Raw genomic sequence first — 15146 nt, 5'->3', positions numbered from 1 at the left:
TGGGGATGAATTACTGATCAAGAAATAAAAGACAGATTGCAGTTCCATTTTCGATGCTTGTTAATAATCACTGCTGTAGACAATAATAAAGAACAGATGCTTTCTGGGGGAGGTGTAGATGAAGTGGAGGTGGAAGGGGGAAAAAAAAAGAAGAAAGAAAAAAAAGAAAAAGCTCACACTTTTAACTATATAAGTATGCCTCTCACATTCAGCGTGAGACATTGACATTTGTTAACATCATTGTAAAAAGATGCTGCATCGTATGCTTCACATTCTAGATCTTCTCCAGCACCTGCTGATGATCAGGCCCTCTGTTATGTGTGAGTATTGGCAATTCAGAAACTCATTATGACTCTGTGTTGCGACTTGTCTGTAAAATCATTCCATGCTTTTATGACATCCATAGTAATGTCAGGGATATATCCAGATATAGGTACATACTCTTTGTGTGTGTGTGTGCATGCATGTGTGGCTGCACACGTGGATGTGTATATATTTAATTTTAAAAAAGGTATGACTCTGTGTGTACATGTACGTGTATGTGTATATATATAGATATGGCTTTAAACTTGAAGATTGGAGCATACTTCCTCAGACTGGAATGAAAACGCCTGTATTCTAAAAAACTATTGCTAATATTTTTAAATTTCATCTGTGACAGCCACCGCAGACGTGCTCAGAGAACATACGTATGCGTGTGTGTGTGTGTGTGTACAGGGTTCACAGCTAGAATTGGCATGAGTACGATGTACTGATATCTGGATTAATCTCAGTGTCATATTTTCTGTGGCAATTACATTTTACTTCCTTCATGTATAAAAAGGTTCAAGTTAGACCCTAAATGTCAATGACAGTAATTTGTCCTGAACATTTTCCATACTTTGTTATTTGGTTTGTTGGTGTTTCAAGGTTTTGTGTGGCTGTTCAGTCAAGCATGTGATAAATGTTCCTCTGTACTGCATGCAGTGTTGTGTTTACAAGATATTTTCCTATGTACACCCTTTGGTGTTTCCATTGTCACTGCTTTCATTACTAGTGCATATCTCTGGGGAAAAGAGGGTGGTTGTAGCTCTCAAGAAAGGAAACCATAACACTTTCTCCTTCAAGCCATACAGCTGTGAAAGAAAGGAAGTGATTAAACCCTGCATATACTTTCCCTTGAAATTGTTGAACTTTAACTTCTCTTGCAGATACGAATTACAACACAATAGTAGAGCAGTCATTTACTTGTTTCCTGTTTTCTGTGTCTTAATCCCTATTTCCTGGCACTTGTTTCTCTTTCCGTCTTCCCTGTGACCATATTAAGGCAATTATCAGTCCCTTTTGCAGATGAACCGTTCAGGTGCCTGGGTGGACTTTTCTTTCCACTTTACAGCAAAAAGTCAACAGAGTTGACCAGGCATGTCCAATACCCTTCTTGTTCTGGGCCAGTCACACGCTGAGCTGTTCAGGATGATGTTAGATATCTTCAGACCTCATTGTGACCTCCAAGAAGTGAGCTACAGTAGTGATCCAGCAAGTGATGGATTTGATAACTGTGGGGTGTCTGCCCATGAAGTACTAAATAGGGAAAAAACTCTTGGCAGGTATAAATCCAAGGTCTTTAGTACAATCTGACCTTGCTGTGTGTCACAGAAGGCAGGAGAAGGACAGACCACCATTTAGCAAAGATGGCTTTCTGGTATACATGTTTCCTAAAACTAATTTTCAGCAGAGCTAGTTTTTTTGTATAACTTTTCATTTCAATAACAACATGCAAACGAGAGAGGGGAGGAGGACAGTCACATCGGTAACACAGCTTAGCTAATAAGAGCAGCTAGGGAACCCTTTGCAGTTAACTGAACTTTGGAAATCATGAACAAGAAACAAAGCTGAACTCCTACACAGAACATACCTTTTCATGCATTTGATCCATACAGTTTAGTTTTCTATGCTATTTTTTTGCAAAATGCAAGTAAGTGTTCTATTTAGTGTTATATTTATGAAGTAGCTGGAGCACTATTGAAGTTTAGTTGCAGATAAGAATGAACAGTTAAAAACATACTGAACATTCCTTTAAGTACTTAAAATCAGGCAATTAGAACTGTAGTTAAGCACTAGAATAGAAATAATGTCATTTTCCAAAGAGGTAAAATGTAACAGCTCCCAGTGATGCTATCTAAATTTGACTCCATCTGTGGAAATCAATTAGGTGATTCAGTTGCTTAATTTTAGATGCATATTTCAAAATGGGGGAGTGAACCTCTTTTATTCTCAGAAAGGGAAGCTTATCCACCTAAGAAATCTTTTGGGAGATGTTTATAAGTAGCATATAAGGCTGTTTGAGAGCATCCGTTGAGCCATACCTTTTGAATGTCCCAGCATGATGTCAGTTATTCATTCGTATAATGAAAAACAACAGGATATCCAAGAAGTTGGAGTGCATATGGTTTACCTCCCGCTTAGCTGATCTCTAATGCTGATGTTGTACAGAAGTATGAGGTAAAGACTACTACTACCAGTCTTTATCCAGGCTGAGTCTGGGCATATCTGTTTCCTTTTTAGGAGCCTGCCATTCTCCTTTCCATACTTTGAACAATAGCTTCCAGCTGCAGTTTAGCATACAGGAGATTGTCCAAGCCTTCTAGCCAGCAGAAGGGTTGCTTGCAATTCTGGTTTCTTTAATGCAGCTGTTTTTCAAGGGAAAATACATTATTTCCTACTTATTTTTATAAGGTGAAAATTGATGAATTTGATTGGGATGAAACAGATGTATGTAACTGGATAAATAATACATTTTCTTTCATTGAAATGCAGCTTGCACATCTTGTAGCTTTTGCAGAGGCAGGGTATTCTTATGGACTTACTGGGTGGTGCTTCTGCGGCAGCATTTGCCCTGTCAGAGATTTGTGACCATAATACTAGCACTTTGCTGTAGTTCAATGCATTTGGAGTTGGAGATGGCTGAGAAGTAGTAGTGACTTTTTTCAAAAACTCTTTTCCCTCTTGCTTCTCTCCCTTTCACTGCAAGGCCTTCACAGAATAACTGCTGTGTGTCTTGCGTGTTTCCCAGTGCTGGAATGCCCTCACGAATGACACATAAGAGTCAGTGACCTGCTGAGTGTTTGTTCCCTAGTGTATGTTAACTCCCCAGCACTTCAAAATGAAAACGCCTTGTGTCAAGCACATGACACTTACGTGTTTGAAAAAATGCCAAGGTAGAAGAGGGAGGAGATTTAAGGAAGGGAAACAGCTGGTGATAGTATGGATGATGTAGAAATTTCCATTAAAAGAACTGGAGAGTTCCTCCTGTTCAGCACCCTAGGCACCTTCTTAATGATCATCTTCTGCACTTTTCTAGATGTGGTAGATGTGAGAGGAGGTAAGGAACATGCTTGAGCACAGATGAAGAAGACTAATAAAGATGGCGCTTATGGTGATTTTCATACACTACCAGGTTGCAAGATGATTCTCAAGGATCACCTAGTCCAATCTTTATTAGCAAAAGCACAGTCTAGACAAGGTGGCCCAGCAACCTGTCCAGCTGAATCTTAAAAGTGTCCAATGTTGGGGAATCCATGACTTCCCTGGGGAGATTATTCCAATGGCTGATTGCTCTCATTGTGATAAATTTTCCTCTTGTGTCCAGTCAGAGTCACCCCAGGAGTAACTTGTACCCATTACTCTTTGTCTTTTCCATGTGACTCCTTGTAAAAATGGAGTCTTCATCTTCTTTGTTGCCACACTTTAAATACTGGAACATGGTGATAAGGTCTCCCCTAAGCCTTCTTTTCTCAAGGCTGTACAAACCCAGTTCTCTCAGCCTTTCCTCGCATGGAAGGCTTCCCTTTCTGTCCCTTCTCTGGACCCTTTCCAGCCTGTCCACATCTTTTTTGTATAATGGGACCCAAAACTGAACACAGGATTCCACGTGTGGCCTGAGAAGTCCTTGAGCAGAGTGGGATAATGACTTCTTTATCTCTGCTGGTGATGTCTTCGTTGACGCAACTCAGCATCCTGTTGTCCTCCTTTGCTGCAGCAGCACACTGTTTGCTCATATTGAGCTTCTTATCCACCAGGATCCCCAGGTCCCTTTCCACAGAGCTGCTCCCCAGCGGGGTAGATCCCAGTCTTTGCAGTACTCATGGATTATGTTTTCCCAGGTGCAAGACCTTATATTTGTCCTTGCTGAACTTCACAAGGTTCTTGTTAGCCCACTCTTACAACTTATCCAGGTTTCCCTGCAGGGTGGCTCTCCCTTCCCAAGTGTCTGCTTCCCCACTCAGTTTGGTATCATCAGCAAACTTCATTCAGGGTACACTTGATCCCATCATCCAGATCGCTTATGAAGATACTAAACAGTGTTGGGCCCAGTATCAATCTCTGGGGGACCCCACTTGTGACAGATTGCCAGTTTGAAAAGGAGCTATTTACCACCACCCTCAGTGACCAGTTCCTTACCCTTGCACAGACCACTTGTCTAGACCGTAACGCATAAGTTTCTGTAGGAGGAGGCTGTGGGGAACCGTGTCGAAAGCCTTGGAGGCTTGGAGGAAATCCAGGAAGACAACGTCCACTGCTCACCCCACATCAACCCATCAGGTTACTTCGTTGTAGAAGGTGATCAGATTTGTCAAGCATGATTTGCCCTGGGTGAATCCGTGCTGTTTTTTTCCAATTACGTGTTTCATTTGACTTGTGATAGCCCCCAGGAGGATTTGTTCCATAACTTTCTCAAGGACTGATTAGCCTATAATTTCCTGGATCCTCCTTTAAGCCCTTCTTGTAGATGGGAGTGCCTTTTTCCAGTCTTCTGTGACGTCCCCTAATCCCCACAATTTCTCGAAGGTTATGGAGAGCAGCCTCACAATGACGTCAGCCAGCTCTCTTTACACCCTCAGGTGGATAGCATTAGGGCCCATTGATTTGTAGGGGTCAGGTTCCTGTAATAGTTCACATACCAGCAATTTTGGTAGAGTGTTTTGGACAGACAGCATTAGTCATATAAGAGTTTCTTTGCTCTTTCTTCTGCTGCTTGCTGTATTCATCAGAAAACGAATGAGAGGGGGAACCAATGGAAGTCAGAGAGTGAGAGACAGAAGAGGATTCCAAGGAGGGAGTGACGGACAGGAGAGGACTCCAAGTGAGAGACTCAGTGCTGAAGGAGTCTCTCCTCGGCAGGTTATATGTCCATGTGAAGTGGTCAAGATTTTTTTTGTCCCCCCATGTCTGTTCTGTGGGGAAATACGTTCATATTTCTTTTAACCATGAGATGAATGGGAGGACAGCCCTTTTTTGTCTGTTCTTTTTCCATCAGACTTACTTCTTGGCGGTCCTGGATCTGATAGCCAGGCTGCTTATTGAACAACTAAAGGTTTTTAAGAAGACAAAGCATCATTAAAGGAGGACTGTCTAAGTAGCTCTGTTTAGCAATGGTGTCCTTTTGCCTTTAGAGGGAATTTTCTTAACAAATATTTGTCATGCCTTAATCTTTTTTTCTTCTCTTCATTTCCTCCTCCCCAGTCTATTGGGCCATTTCTTCTTCTGGCATTCAAACATGATTGGCTTGCACCAGGGCTTCAGGAGTCTGCATGTCATTTGACATGGCAGTCTGACTATCCCAAGCTGGCTGGAAGTGCGTGAAGCGGTGGAGGAGGGAGTTGAGCAGGGGATTGCTCCCTGCAGCATAGATGGTGTGCTGTAACTGTAACACATTTGTATGTTGAAACCCGTGCAGTATTTTTCACCAAAAGCATAGAAACCTAAAATAGATACAAAACGGCCCAGAAAAGCACAAAACCTCTTGCAGACCAAGTTCCAGAAGCATTTTCAGCCAGTATTTAGGATGGTAATGGTGCTTCACACGTCATAGATCCTTCAGTGTTCATCTTTGCACGAGGAATCTCTGTTTTAACTGAAGCTGGATTCACTCTATTACACTCTCGTCATCGTTCAACCACCATTTACTTAAAATGGAGTGGCCAGCCCTCACAAAATCATGTGCTGGTCAGCTGCCTCATTTGACCATAAATGCATGTTTGTTGCAAAGTCACAAAGGATTCGTATAACCCCTTATTCTCAATGTACCAGCATTGTGGCTTTCAAGTCAATAACTATATGAATTGGTCTTCAGTGGCTTCCTCATATCCATTCCTCACACCCACCAAAGGCAGGACCAGTGGTCCTCATGTTACTTTAATCATGTCCCATTTTATTGCAGTATTACGTATGTGCCAGCAGAAAATTTAGACGAGTACAGGGCCAGTTTGGGACAACAGGCAGAGGGAGCTGTGCCACTTGAACTTTTTGCTTCACATACTGTCAGGTGAGTCAAAAGACCTACTGTTTTCTCCCATGGGGCTCTTAGAGGTAACTCTTTCCATACACATTGCACAGTTCAGAAAGATACGTTTTATTTTAGAAGAGCTGAAAGGTGGATGATTTTCTTCAGACTAGGAGCCGTTACAATAGAAAGCTGTTCAGAATACAGTTTTTGTTTTGGCTAGCAAATTTTTCTGACATTTTTAAGGCTGTTTTATAGTTGTTGGATGTACCAAAAAGGAGATTGAGTGCTGCCTCTTCCTAAACTTCTCTTAATACCATGGGATTTGATTTAGGTATCGCCACAAATACTCACTGCCTCCAGCACAAGAATTTGGCATTGATGGTCTTTTCAGAATGTATACTGGAAGGAATGAATTATGCTGTCCTTTTCCTTGAGTTACAAATACTTATTACAGTTACAGGCCAAAATACTCAAAGTGACTAATAATTTCTGTTCTCTTGAAATTAATCTCCAAAAGCAGTAACTGTTTTTGAATACTGCTGTTAATTCATTTTGGAAACAATAAGTAATTACCTTCAATTTTGATTTGGTTATAGTTTCAAAATATAGAGTCTTTTATTCTGTGGTTGTCAACCAGTAGCAACTTAATTACAGAGACAAGTGGACAGGGAATCTCCAAACACAATATGCGTTCCAACAGACGTCTGAAAAAGATGTCCCTTACACGAATCCTGTGTACAAATTCTAATGCTGGCAGGGTGATCCAATACATGAAATTTTGCAGTGAAATCTAGTGATTATGTGGGTTCTTTAAAAATTAATTGCATGTTCCTGTTCATTAGCAGGGAACTTCCGGAGCTTCCAGAACGTGAAGAAGGGGAGGGAGAAGAAAGTGAACTCCAAAATGCAGCTTTTAGTAATTGGAACCAGCCCAGAAAGTAAGTGCAGATCTAGTTGCACAGTATAAAATCTCCTTTGAAATGGAAAAATTTTGAAACCTGTAATATATTTTAAGAGGAGTAAGAAAACAACAGAATTGCTGCACTTACATATATTGTACATTGCAGGAGTAATTTGCTGTTGATTTTTACTGCCATTGGACTAAATCCATGCAATCTAGCAGTATCTTGATTGCTTTAGTAATTTATCTTTATAGGCTGACTCTCTGGGAACCAGTAAGAAGAGATGAAGAGAAGGATTTAAAGTTTTGATTAGAATCCAAAATAAAGAGAACAACAGTAGACAGAATTACAGACTTTCTGAGCAATTCAGGAGATAACTCCCACTGAAAAGTGGAGTTCCTCAAGGATCAGTACTGGGACCGGTCTTGTTTAACATCTTTGTCAGTGATATGGACAGTGGCATTGAGTGCACCCTCAGCGAGTCTGCAGACGACACCAAGCTGTGTGGGGCAGCTGACACGCTGGAGGGAAAGGATGCCATCCAGAGGGACCTTGACAGGCTGGAGAGGTGGGCCCATGCCAAACTCGTGAAGTCCAACAAGACCAAGTGCAGGGTCCTCCATCTGGGTCAGGGCAATCCCAAGCACCGATATAGGCTGGGCAGTGACTGGCTTGAGAGCAGCCCTGAAGAAAAGGACTTGGGGGTGCTGGTGGACGAGCGGCTCAACATGAGCCTGGGCTGCATCAGGAGAAGCGTGGGCAGCAGGTCGAGGGAGGTGATTCTCCCCCTCTACTCCACTCTCGTGAGGCCCCACCTGGAGTACTGCATCCAATTCTGGAGCCCCTACTACAAGAGAGATGTGGACATGCTGGAGTGTGTCCAGAGAAGGGCCACAAGGATGATCAGAGGGCTGGAGCACCTCTCCTGTGAAGACAGACTGAGGGAGTTGGGGTTGTTCAGTGTGGAGAAAAGAAGGCTCCGAGGAGACCTTATAGTGGCCTACCAGTATCTTAAGGCAGCCTACAAGAAAGCTGGTGAGGGACTTTTTAGGATGTCGGGTAATGGTAGGCCTGGAGGGAATGGATTAAAACTAGAGATAGGTCGATTCAGATTGGACGTTAGGAAGAAGCTCTTTACCATGAGGGTGGTCAGACACTGGAACAGGTTTCCCAGAGAGGTGGTGGAAGCCCCGTCCCTGGAAGTTTTTAAGGCCAGGCTGGATGGGGCTCTGAGCAACCTGATCTAGTGGGAGGTGTCCCTTCCCATGGCAGGGGCATAGGAACTAGATGATTTTTAAGGTCCCTTCCAACCCTGACAATTCTGTGATTCTATGAAAAGCAAAACTTCCCAAGGTGGAGTTATTTCTGAATGTTTTTAAACCATTGCGCAAATCTAGGTGTCTTCAGTGTGCAGTATTGTCATAATCACAACAGATTTTCATTTATTTCTGTCCGTGTTTTGGCACAACAGGGTTGAACTCTGGAGAGAGCCTAGCAAGTCACTGGGAATCAGCATTGTTGGAGGACGAGGGATGGGGAGCCGCCTGAGTAATGGAGAAGTGATGAGAGGGATCTTTATCAAGCACATCCTGGAAGACAGCCCAGCTGGCAAAAATGGAACGCTGAAAACCGGAGATCGGATCGTGGAGGTACCAGCCGAGTGCGTTTGCTTGCATAGCCCCAGCATCTTGTGAGCCTCTGAGATGGATGTGCGGTCCTGAGCCAGCAGCTGTGTAATTACTCCAGCTGGCACTACTTGAGCCATACAGTGTAGTACCATCCACTAATGTTTGTGTGCAGACAGCTTTCAGTGTACAACCTAAAGCATAGATGACTGACACTGTGAGCACTGGTCTATAAAGCCGGCAGTTCTACCTGCCTGTTTTAAAGTCAGCATGTGTAGGAAAAAGCTTGCTTGGTGAAGCTAAAAGGGTTTACCTTTGCATATTGGATAGCAACAGAAATGCCCACTGAAGAGGAAAGTGTGCAAATAACCATCAAGCTTATTTCCCTCTTAAATCTTAATCAGATCACATTATTCTTGTGCAGGAATTAAGGGAGACTTTTTCTTCCTGCTGACATGAAGAAGGCTGGATTTGATATGAAGAAAGTTGAGCATTATGCTCATGCCTGAGGATAGGGTAGCCAATGGTGTTGCAGGGAGGAATTTGTCTAGATTTCTCTTCTGTGCTCATGCAGCCACTTCTGCGCTCATGCAGCCACTTCTGCTTTCTCGCTTAAAGAGTAGTGAGTGTACTGAAAGGAATGTATCTTTCCTGTGATGACTGTACGTCATACATTACCCTCTCTCCAGTGGCAGGCCATTAAGAACCTCACTCCTCTTAACCTTGCTGGATGTCCTTTCCTGACGGTCCATCAGTAAGAGTATAACAAGCAGGGTGATAGAGGTGGTGATTCTTCCCCTGGATCAGACTGGGCTTGCTTTACGTGATGGTACTCAAACTGCAGTTTACTGTCTGCTTCAAGATTCATATAAAGGATCTTGAAATAACATAGGTATTAACATAGGTAGCAGTTTCTAAAACAGGATGGAAGAGTTTCCAGTGCATAACAAGTTGGGAGGTAGAATTTTGCTCGATGGCCACAAAGTTAAAAAACATTCATTATATCTGAATACCTGGATTTTTATGAATGCAGCGATTGTCTCTGACAATGATGCCTGCAGAAGTTGGAGTGGGTGAGTGAAATTAAGTAACGAATGTTTTGTTAATGTGGCTGTTTCTGAATGTATTATTTCAGTTTCTCAAGTTGTGGCATATCTAGGCTTTTCTCTCTGTTAGTGCAGAAAGTATTTCAGGCATGGAGGGTTGTAGACCCTTGGTGTTACTGTTCAGTTCTGCATAGGTTTAGAATTTTCTCTCTCAGATTGTTTATTTTCTCTTTTTATTTACATTGGATGATTAAGTGTATTGAGTTAGATAATTAAAAAGGTAGGGGTAATCCTCATTATATAACTTTGTGTGCGAGAATTGCCACTAACAAATAACCTTTCTGTGTTAGCTTCTAGCTTTTATTATGGTCATTGTGAGAATGCTTTACTGATGCTAACGTCACCATAATATGGTTCTTACCTGGATCGCAAGACAAACTGTTTTACACACCAATGCATATGAAGGCATGAAGAATAGCAACCAGGCAAAAATTTGTCCTTAGCCATCCTTTATAAATGCTTTCTTCTAGAAGAGAGAAAGCTTTTCAGCTCTGACAAAATTTAACTTCTGGGGAAAGTGACTAGTAGCTAAAATTGGTCTTGTCTTGCTTTAAAAAAACAAACAAACAAAAAGAATCAAAAGAAAGGGAAAAAATGTACACTGTGCTGACATAATACCCCATAATGAAAGACCCTCCAGCACCTAAGTTTCAATTTGTAAATCTGTTAAAGTCCTCAGAGGTAGGTTATTCCAAGATAGGATTTACAGGAAGTGGTATTTGGCAAACGCTACCACTCTTCAGATTACCTTATCTCTTCTATTACGTTGCCTTTGGAAAAACAAATGGAGCCTGAACCAAGAATGTTCAAAAACCTGTTTTTAAAACCATGGAGAATATTTATTTGATGTTCTTTCAGTGCTCTTGGAAGTCTCAGACCTGTGTGTGAGGGACCTCAAGCCAAGTCAGTAGAAATCTTTCCACCAGTAATGGAGGTTTGGACTTAGGTTTTAGTCAAAGTTCCCTAACCAGAACCCAAAGCTGACTCCTGGTTCTTGTAGCTTCTTGCAACGTTAAGATGAGGTCTTCCAATTACAGGTGGATGGAATTGACCTCAGAGATGCCAGCCATGAACAAGCTGTGGAAGCCATACGGAAGGCAGGCAATCCTGTAGTCTTTATGGTACAGAGCATTATAAGCAGACCAAAGGTAAGCATAAAGAATATGAAAAGAGATGTAATGCGTAGTAATAGATGAAACAAATATTCAAGGTGGTGGTGTTTGGGAATGGGATATTTAATCCTGAAAGTTCCGTCTCAGCTATTTTAGGAACAAAGATTTGATTTAAGTATTATTTCCATTTAGAATGAAATCGATTTGGATTTGGAATTACCCTCCAGCACGCCGTCCTCAAACTATTTTGAAAAGCCTCAAGAAAGATAATTTGTTGGGGGGCAGAGTAGGAATCTAACTAAAACCAGCTCTTAGAGATTGACAGCATGTCTGAGGAGCGCATGCAGAAATACAGCACCTGTTAAAAATTCATTGGACATTAATGAAAGGACCTAGAAGTACATGGAGGTTTTCCGTCACTAAGCTGCATGGACATTGCAGATAAAAGCTACTGAGCTTTAATATAAGTTGCTTGCATCACTAGAAACTAAACTTCCTCATTGTAGAGTCTGTGTAAGCTGCACGTTTATTTACTAGTTGTCTCATAACTCTTGTTCCCCAGCCAGAGTCTCTTTATAACCCTTCTTCAGCTTCTGCTCCCTGTGGGCAGAAAACTACTAACCCATTTTATCGTCAGTCATCTAAGGTAAAGTTGCATGAAAAAGCTCTATTGAATGATGGTTATTGATGCTCAAGCTACTAAAGTAAGGCTTTTGCATTTGCTGTGATGTGAACAAGATTGCCGCTGCTGAATGTTTAGGACAGTGTGGGATGGGAATGCCATTACTTTATCACAACTTAATTTTCTTTAGAGAATGCTCCTTTGCTATTTTTAAGTGTAGTTCTTTGTTCTCTTTATTTTCCAATTATTAAGCTTTTTGGTTATTTCTTGACTGTTTATTAACAAACCCTTGTTTCTCTGTAAGCAGAAACACTGCAAATGCTCTTACTGTACACGTTGTGTTGTGATCTTTGTAAATGGCATTATATTTATTGTTTTCATCTTTTGAAACTTGCATCTGTACTTTATAATAAGATCTTATAAGGGAATTTCCTGCCTTCATTCATGTGCAGTCACCCAGATAGCTAGCTCTGCCTGCACACAGTAGCTATATTTAATATGGTACTGCTGTGTATTTAGCAAGGCAGTCAGTTTCAAGTGACATGTTACTAATGAGTAGGTTTCTTCCCCTTTGTTTTTCTCATTCAGGCTGTTCTAGTAGTTAAAGAGATCCTAAGTGTACTCCAGAATAACTCAAATAATGCAAATAGGCTGTGAAAAGCCGGTTGATAGTTTTGCTAGCAAGCAGTTATCCATCCAATCCGTGTTTTCATACTACTATTGCTTTGGGTATTTCTGAGTAACAATTAGTCTATCACCATGGTTATCATCCCAGATAATTTGTAGGGTTAAAGCATTGTGCTAAAAGAAATGATAGCTAGTTTCTGATACCTTAGCACCCTGGACCACAAGATACCTTAGCAAATGCTGACTACAAGTTAGTTGAAAAAATAAAAAATAAAAAAAAGAGGGTAAAACAAATGCTGTTATTTTAGAACTAGTTTTGGAAAAAAAAACAACAGTAAAAGGAAAAATACCTGTTATTTTAACACTTGCTTTTCTTGTCCTAGACTGTGCATGCTAAACCCAACTGTTTAAGCAAACTCAAATGATCCATGTTCTATCACGCACGGTAGTCAGTCCATATTAATGCAGTGCTGTTGCATGAATTAGAATTTGAGCTAGCATTAGTATTTTAGGTGCTGTGCCTAAAATACAAAAGGCAAGATTTTGAATTACTGTGGCTGATCTTTTGTTTTCTCTTTTACTAGGATTTCACTGTTTATATGCAAAATGTTTGTGATGAATATTTTAGTTGCTTAAAATTTTATCAAGATACAATTTAAAATTTTATGCTGATGACAAATGTAATGGTTAAAGTGTAATAGGATCATTACACTGGCAAATACTTTTCCCAAACTTTTCTTTATAAAAGACAAAATCAAATGTGAATCGCATGTGTAAACAGAAGATCTTCTTTTACTGTAGGGAAACTGCCTGTTGACTTTCAGTGACTCACCAGTGGAGAAATCTTGTTCATGCACAGCACTGCTTTCTCATTGCTGAAGATACTGTAGAACCAAGACATACGTTGTCTTACCAAATTACTTCACTTTTGTTTTGCAAAAGAATATTTGAAAATAAATGTTTAGGGATGCATTTTTTATTTTCAGAAGCATTTAAAAAACAAAAAATGCTTTAAGAAAATTTTAAACAACAACAGGTATCTCTATTAAATTGCCGTGATATAAATGTATCAGTTGATGCTGCGAGCTTTTCACATTCCTTTTCAGTTACTATGCTGCTTATTTTCCGGCACTGTTAAACTTACAGCTCTAAGACATTTAGGCAATTGCCAGATGGATGCCCCTAGTACAGAAATTACTTTTCTATATATTGAACAGCATTTCCAACATACTATGCAAAATCAGAGCTGTTCCCTCTTTATTAAAAAGGTTCTGATCTCAAAATAGATTACAATACAAAAACTGCATAAGGAATATAAATGATCAAAATACATCCTTTAATTTTGTCTAAGTATGAAAACTCTTTTTGTGTTAAATAATAATAAGGAAGTACCTTGTGTTGTTTAAGGAGGAGACCAGAGAATTCAGTTTCATTAAACTATAAATTCAGAAAATTATAGATGTATGCACACACAAAGTGATCTGTAAAATTTATTCTTAGATATGAATTCTGCTTAGAGATGCCTAATGTTACTAAACCTTCTCTTTTGCGAATGCAGTGAGTGTGTTACCACAAGAGGTGAATCAAATTATGAGAATTGATCTGTGGTTTTCAAAATAAAACTAACGCTGTTACATTATTACAAAGAATTGTGTTTATTCTAATCCAGAAATCCACAATTTTATAACTAACTAATGTGTAAGAGTATCCATATGCTGAGATGCTTGAACAAAATCGTACAAATATCACAGCAAGTAAATTTTCTATTGTTCATGCTGCTGAGTTCTGCACTTTCATGCACTTTGTGGGCTAGAACAGGTATGAGGATCGGTGCTTTTCCTCTATGCTCTGCTAAATATAGCTGATACAAACACAGGGCAAATACACTTTTGCTTACCTTCACATGTCTGTAGCAAAGTGCGGGAAGTGGACCTTGTTTGATTAGCACAGGCTGCTAATAAGTAATTTTGTTTCATGAGTCACAGAGGGTTAATTTAAAAACGTTTTTCCTTAGTTTCTATTATGTTTTCCTTTTAGAACCCTTCCCTGCCTTTCTCGCAGAACAGTCTTTTCTGTAGGCCAGCTGTCTTCAGCAGCACTAACCCATTTGCTGATTCTTCTCAGTTCAACACTAACAAGGTTGGATGATAACACACTGTCTGCTTTTGACTCACCGAACATTATATGTGTGCTTCTTTGCCATTAGTGTCTTTCTTCACTTAAATTCTTTTATAACAATTTGGGTAAAATATTGTGCTGATGAGAGTGGAAATTCTGTGTGGTGAATTAAAAAGACACAGACACGCACACACGTAGAAGAGTTTGGAAGAAGTTAAAAAATGCCAGCTCCATTAATTGTAACCACTAAATCTAATCTAATCAGAGCTGCCAGAGGAGTAGGTTCTCAATTACAAAATCAGTTCCTGTGGTATATGTTAAAATACTAACCTGAGTGTAACTCTCTCATCAGTATGAGGTGTTTTGCTGCTATGCACTTCATTTTCTTTTTATGTGGTAAGGACTTTCCAGCTTTGATATCTCCTCTTTCTTTTTGCATGAAAAAAACCCACGTTAGCAGCTTTCATTTTATGGTGCTGAGAATATTTTCCCTTTGCTTCATGAAAATTCTTTTAATGCACAATGAACAGGATGCTGACATTTTTGGAAATATGAAAACAGATTTTTTTTTTTTTTGTGGTTAGTGGTTACTGCATGTTATTCAGATTGGGAACAGAGTTAACTTCTAACACAGCAATAAATAAAGGTTTAGTTCTTAGATGCATGCATTTATGATTTCATAAAATCATTTCTAGGTGGTTATACATCTTGGGAGTGATTGTGCCCTTTGTCTATTTTCCCATGTTGTCAAATATATTGAATGTACAGC

The 15146-nt window shown here is 40.1% G+C and overlaps 1 protein-coding gene across 34 annotated transcripts in view; it reads left to right on the top strand.

Annotated features, from left to right (window-relative positions):
• MPDZ (multiple PDZ domain crumbs cell polarity complex component) overlaps nucleotides 1–15146 on the top strand; it is a 99681-nt gene that overhangs the window by 58507 nt on the left and 26028 nt on the right. For 8 of the 34 annotated variants that reach the window (XM_074568990.1, XM_074568991.1, XM_074568988.1 and 5 more), the window contains 7 exons: nucleotides 279–320; nucleotides 6200–6304; nucleotides 7108–7203; nucleotides 8639–8816; nucleotides 10936–11046; nucleotides 11573–11656; nucleotides 14297–14398. In XM_074568990.1, coding sequence (XP_074425091.1) covers nucleotides 279–320; nucleotides 6200–6304; nucleotides 7108–7203; nucleotides 8639–8816; nucleotides 10936–11046; nucleotides 11573–11656; nucleotides 14297–14398 — 718 coding nt within the window. The remainder of the gene's footprint in view (nucleotides 1–278; nucleotides 321–6199; nucleotides 6305–7107; nucleotides 7204–8638; nucleotides 8817–10935; nucleotides 11047–11572; nucleotides 11657–14296; nucleotides 14399–15146) is intronic. The other 26 variants (XM_074569009.1, XM_074569005.1, XM_074568998.1 and 23 more) reach the window with 11 other exon arrangements.

The sequence above is a fragment of the Larus michahellis genome, chromosome Z (assembly GCF_964199755.1).
Source record: "Larus michahellis chromosome Z, bLarMic1.1, whole genome shotgun sequence".
NCBI classification, from domain to species: Eukaryota; Metazoa; Chordata; class Aves; order Charadriiformes; family Laridae; genus Larus; species Larus michahellis.
This window is presented reverse-complemented; position numbering and strand designations above follow the sequence as displayed.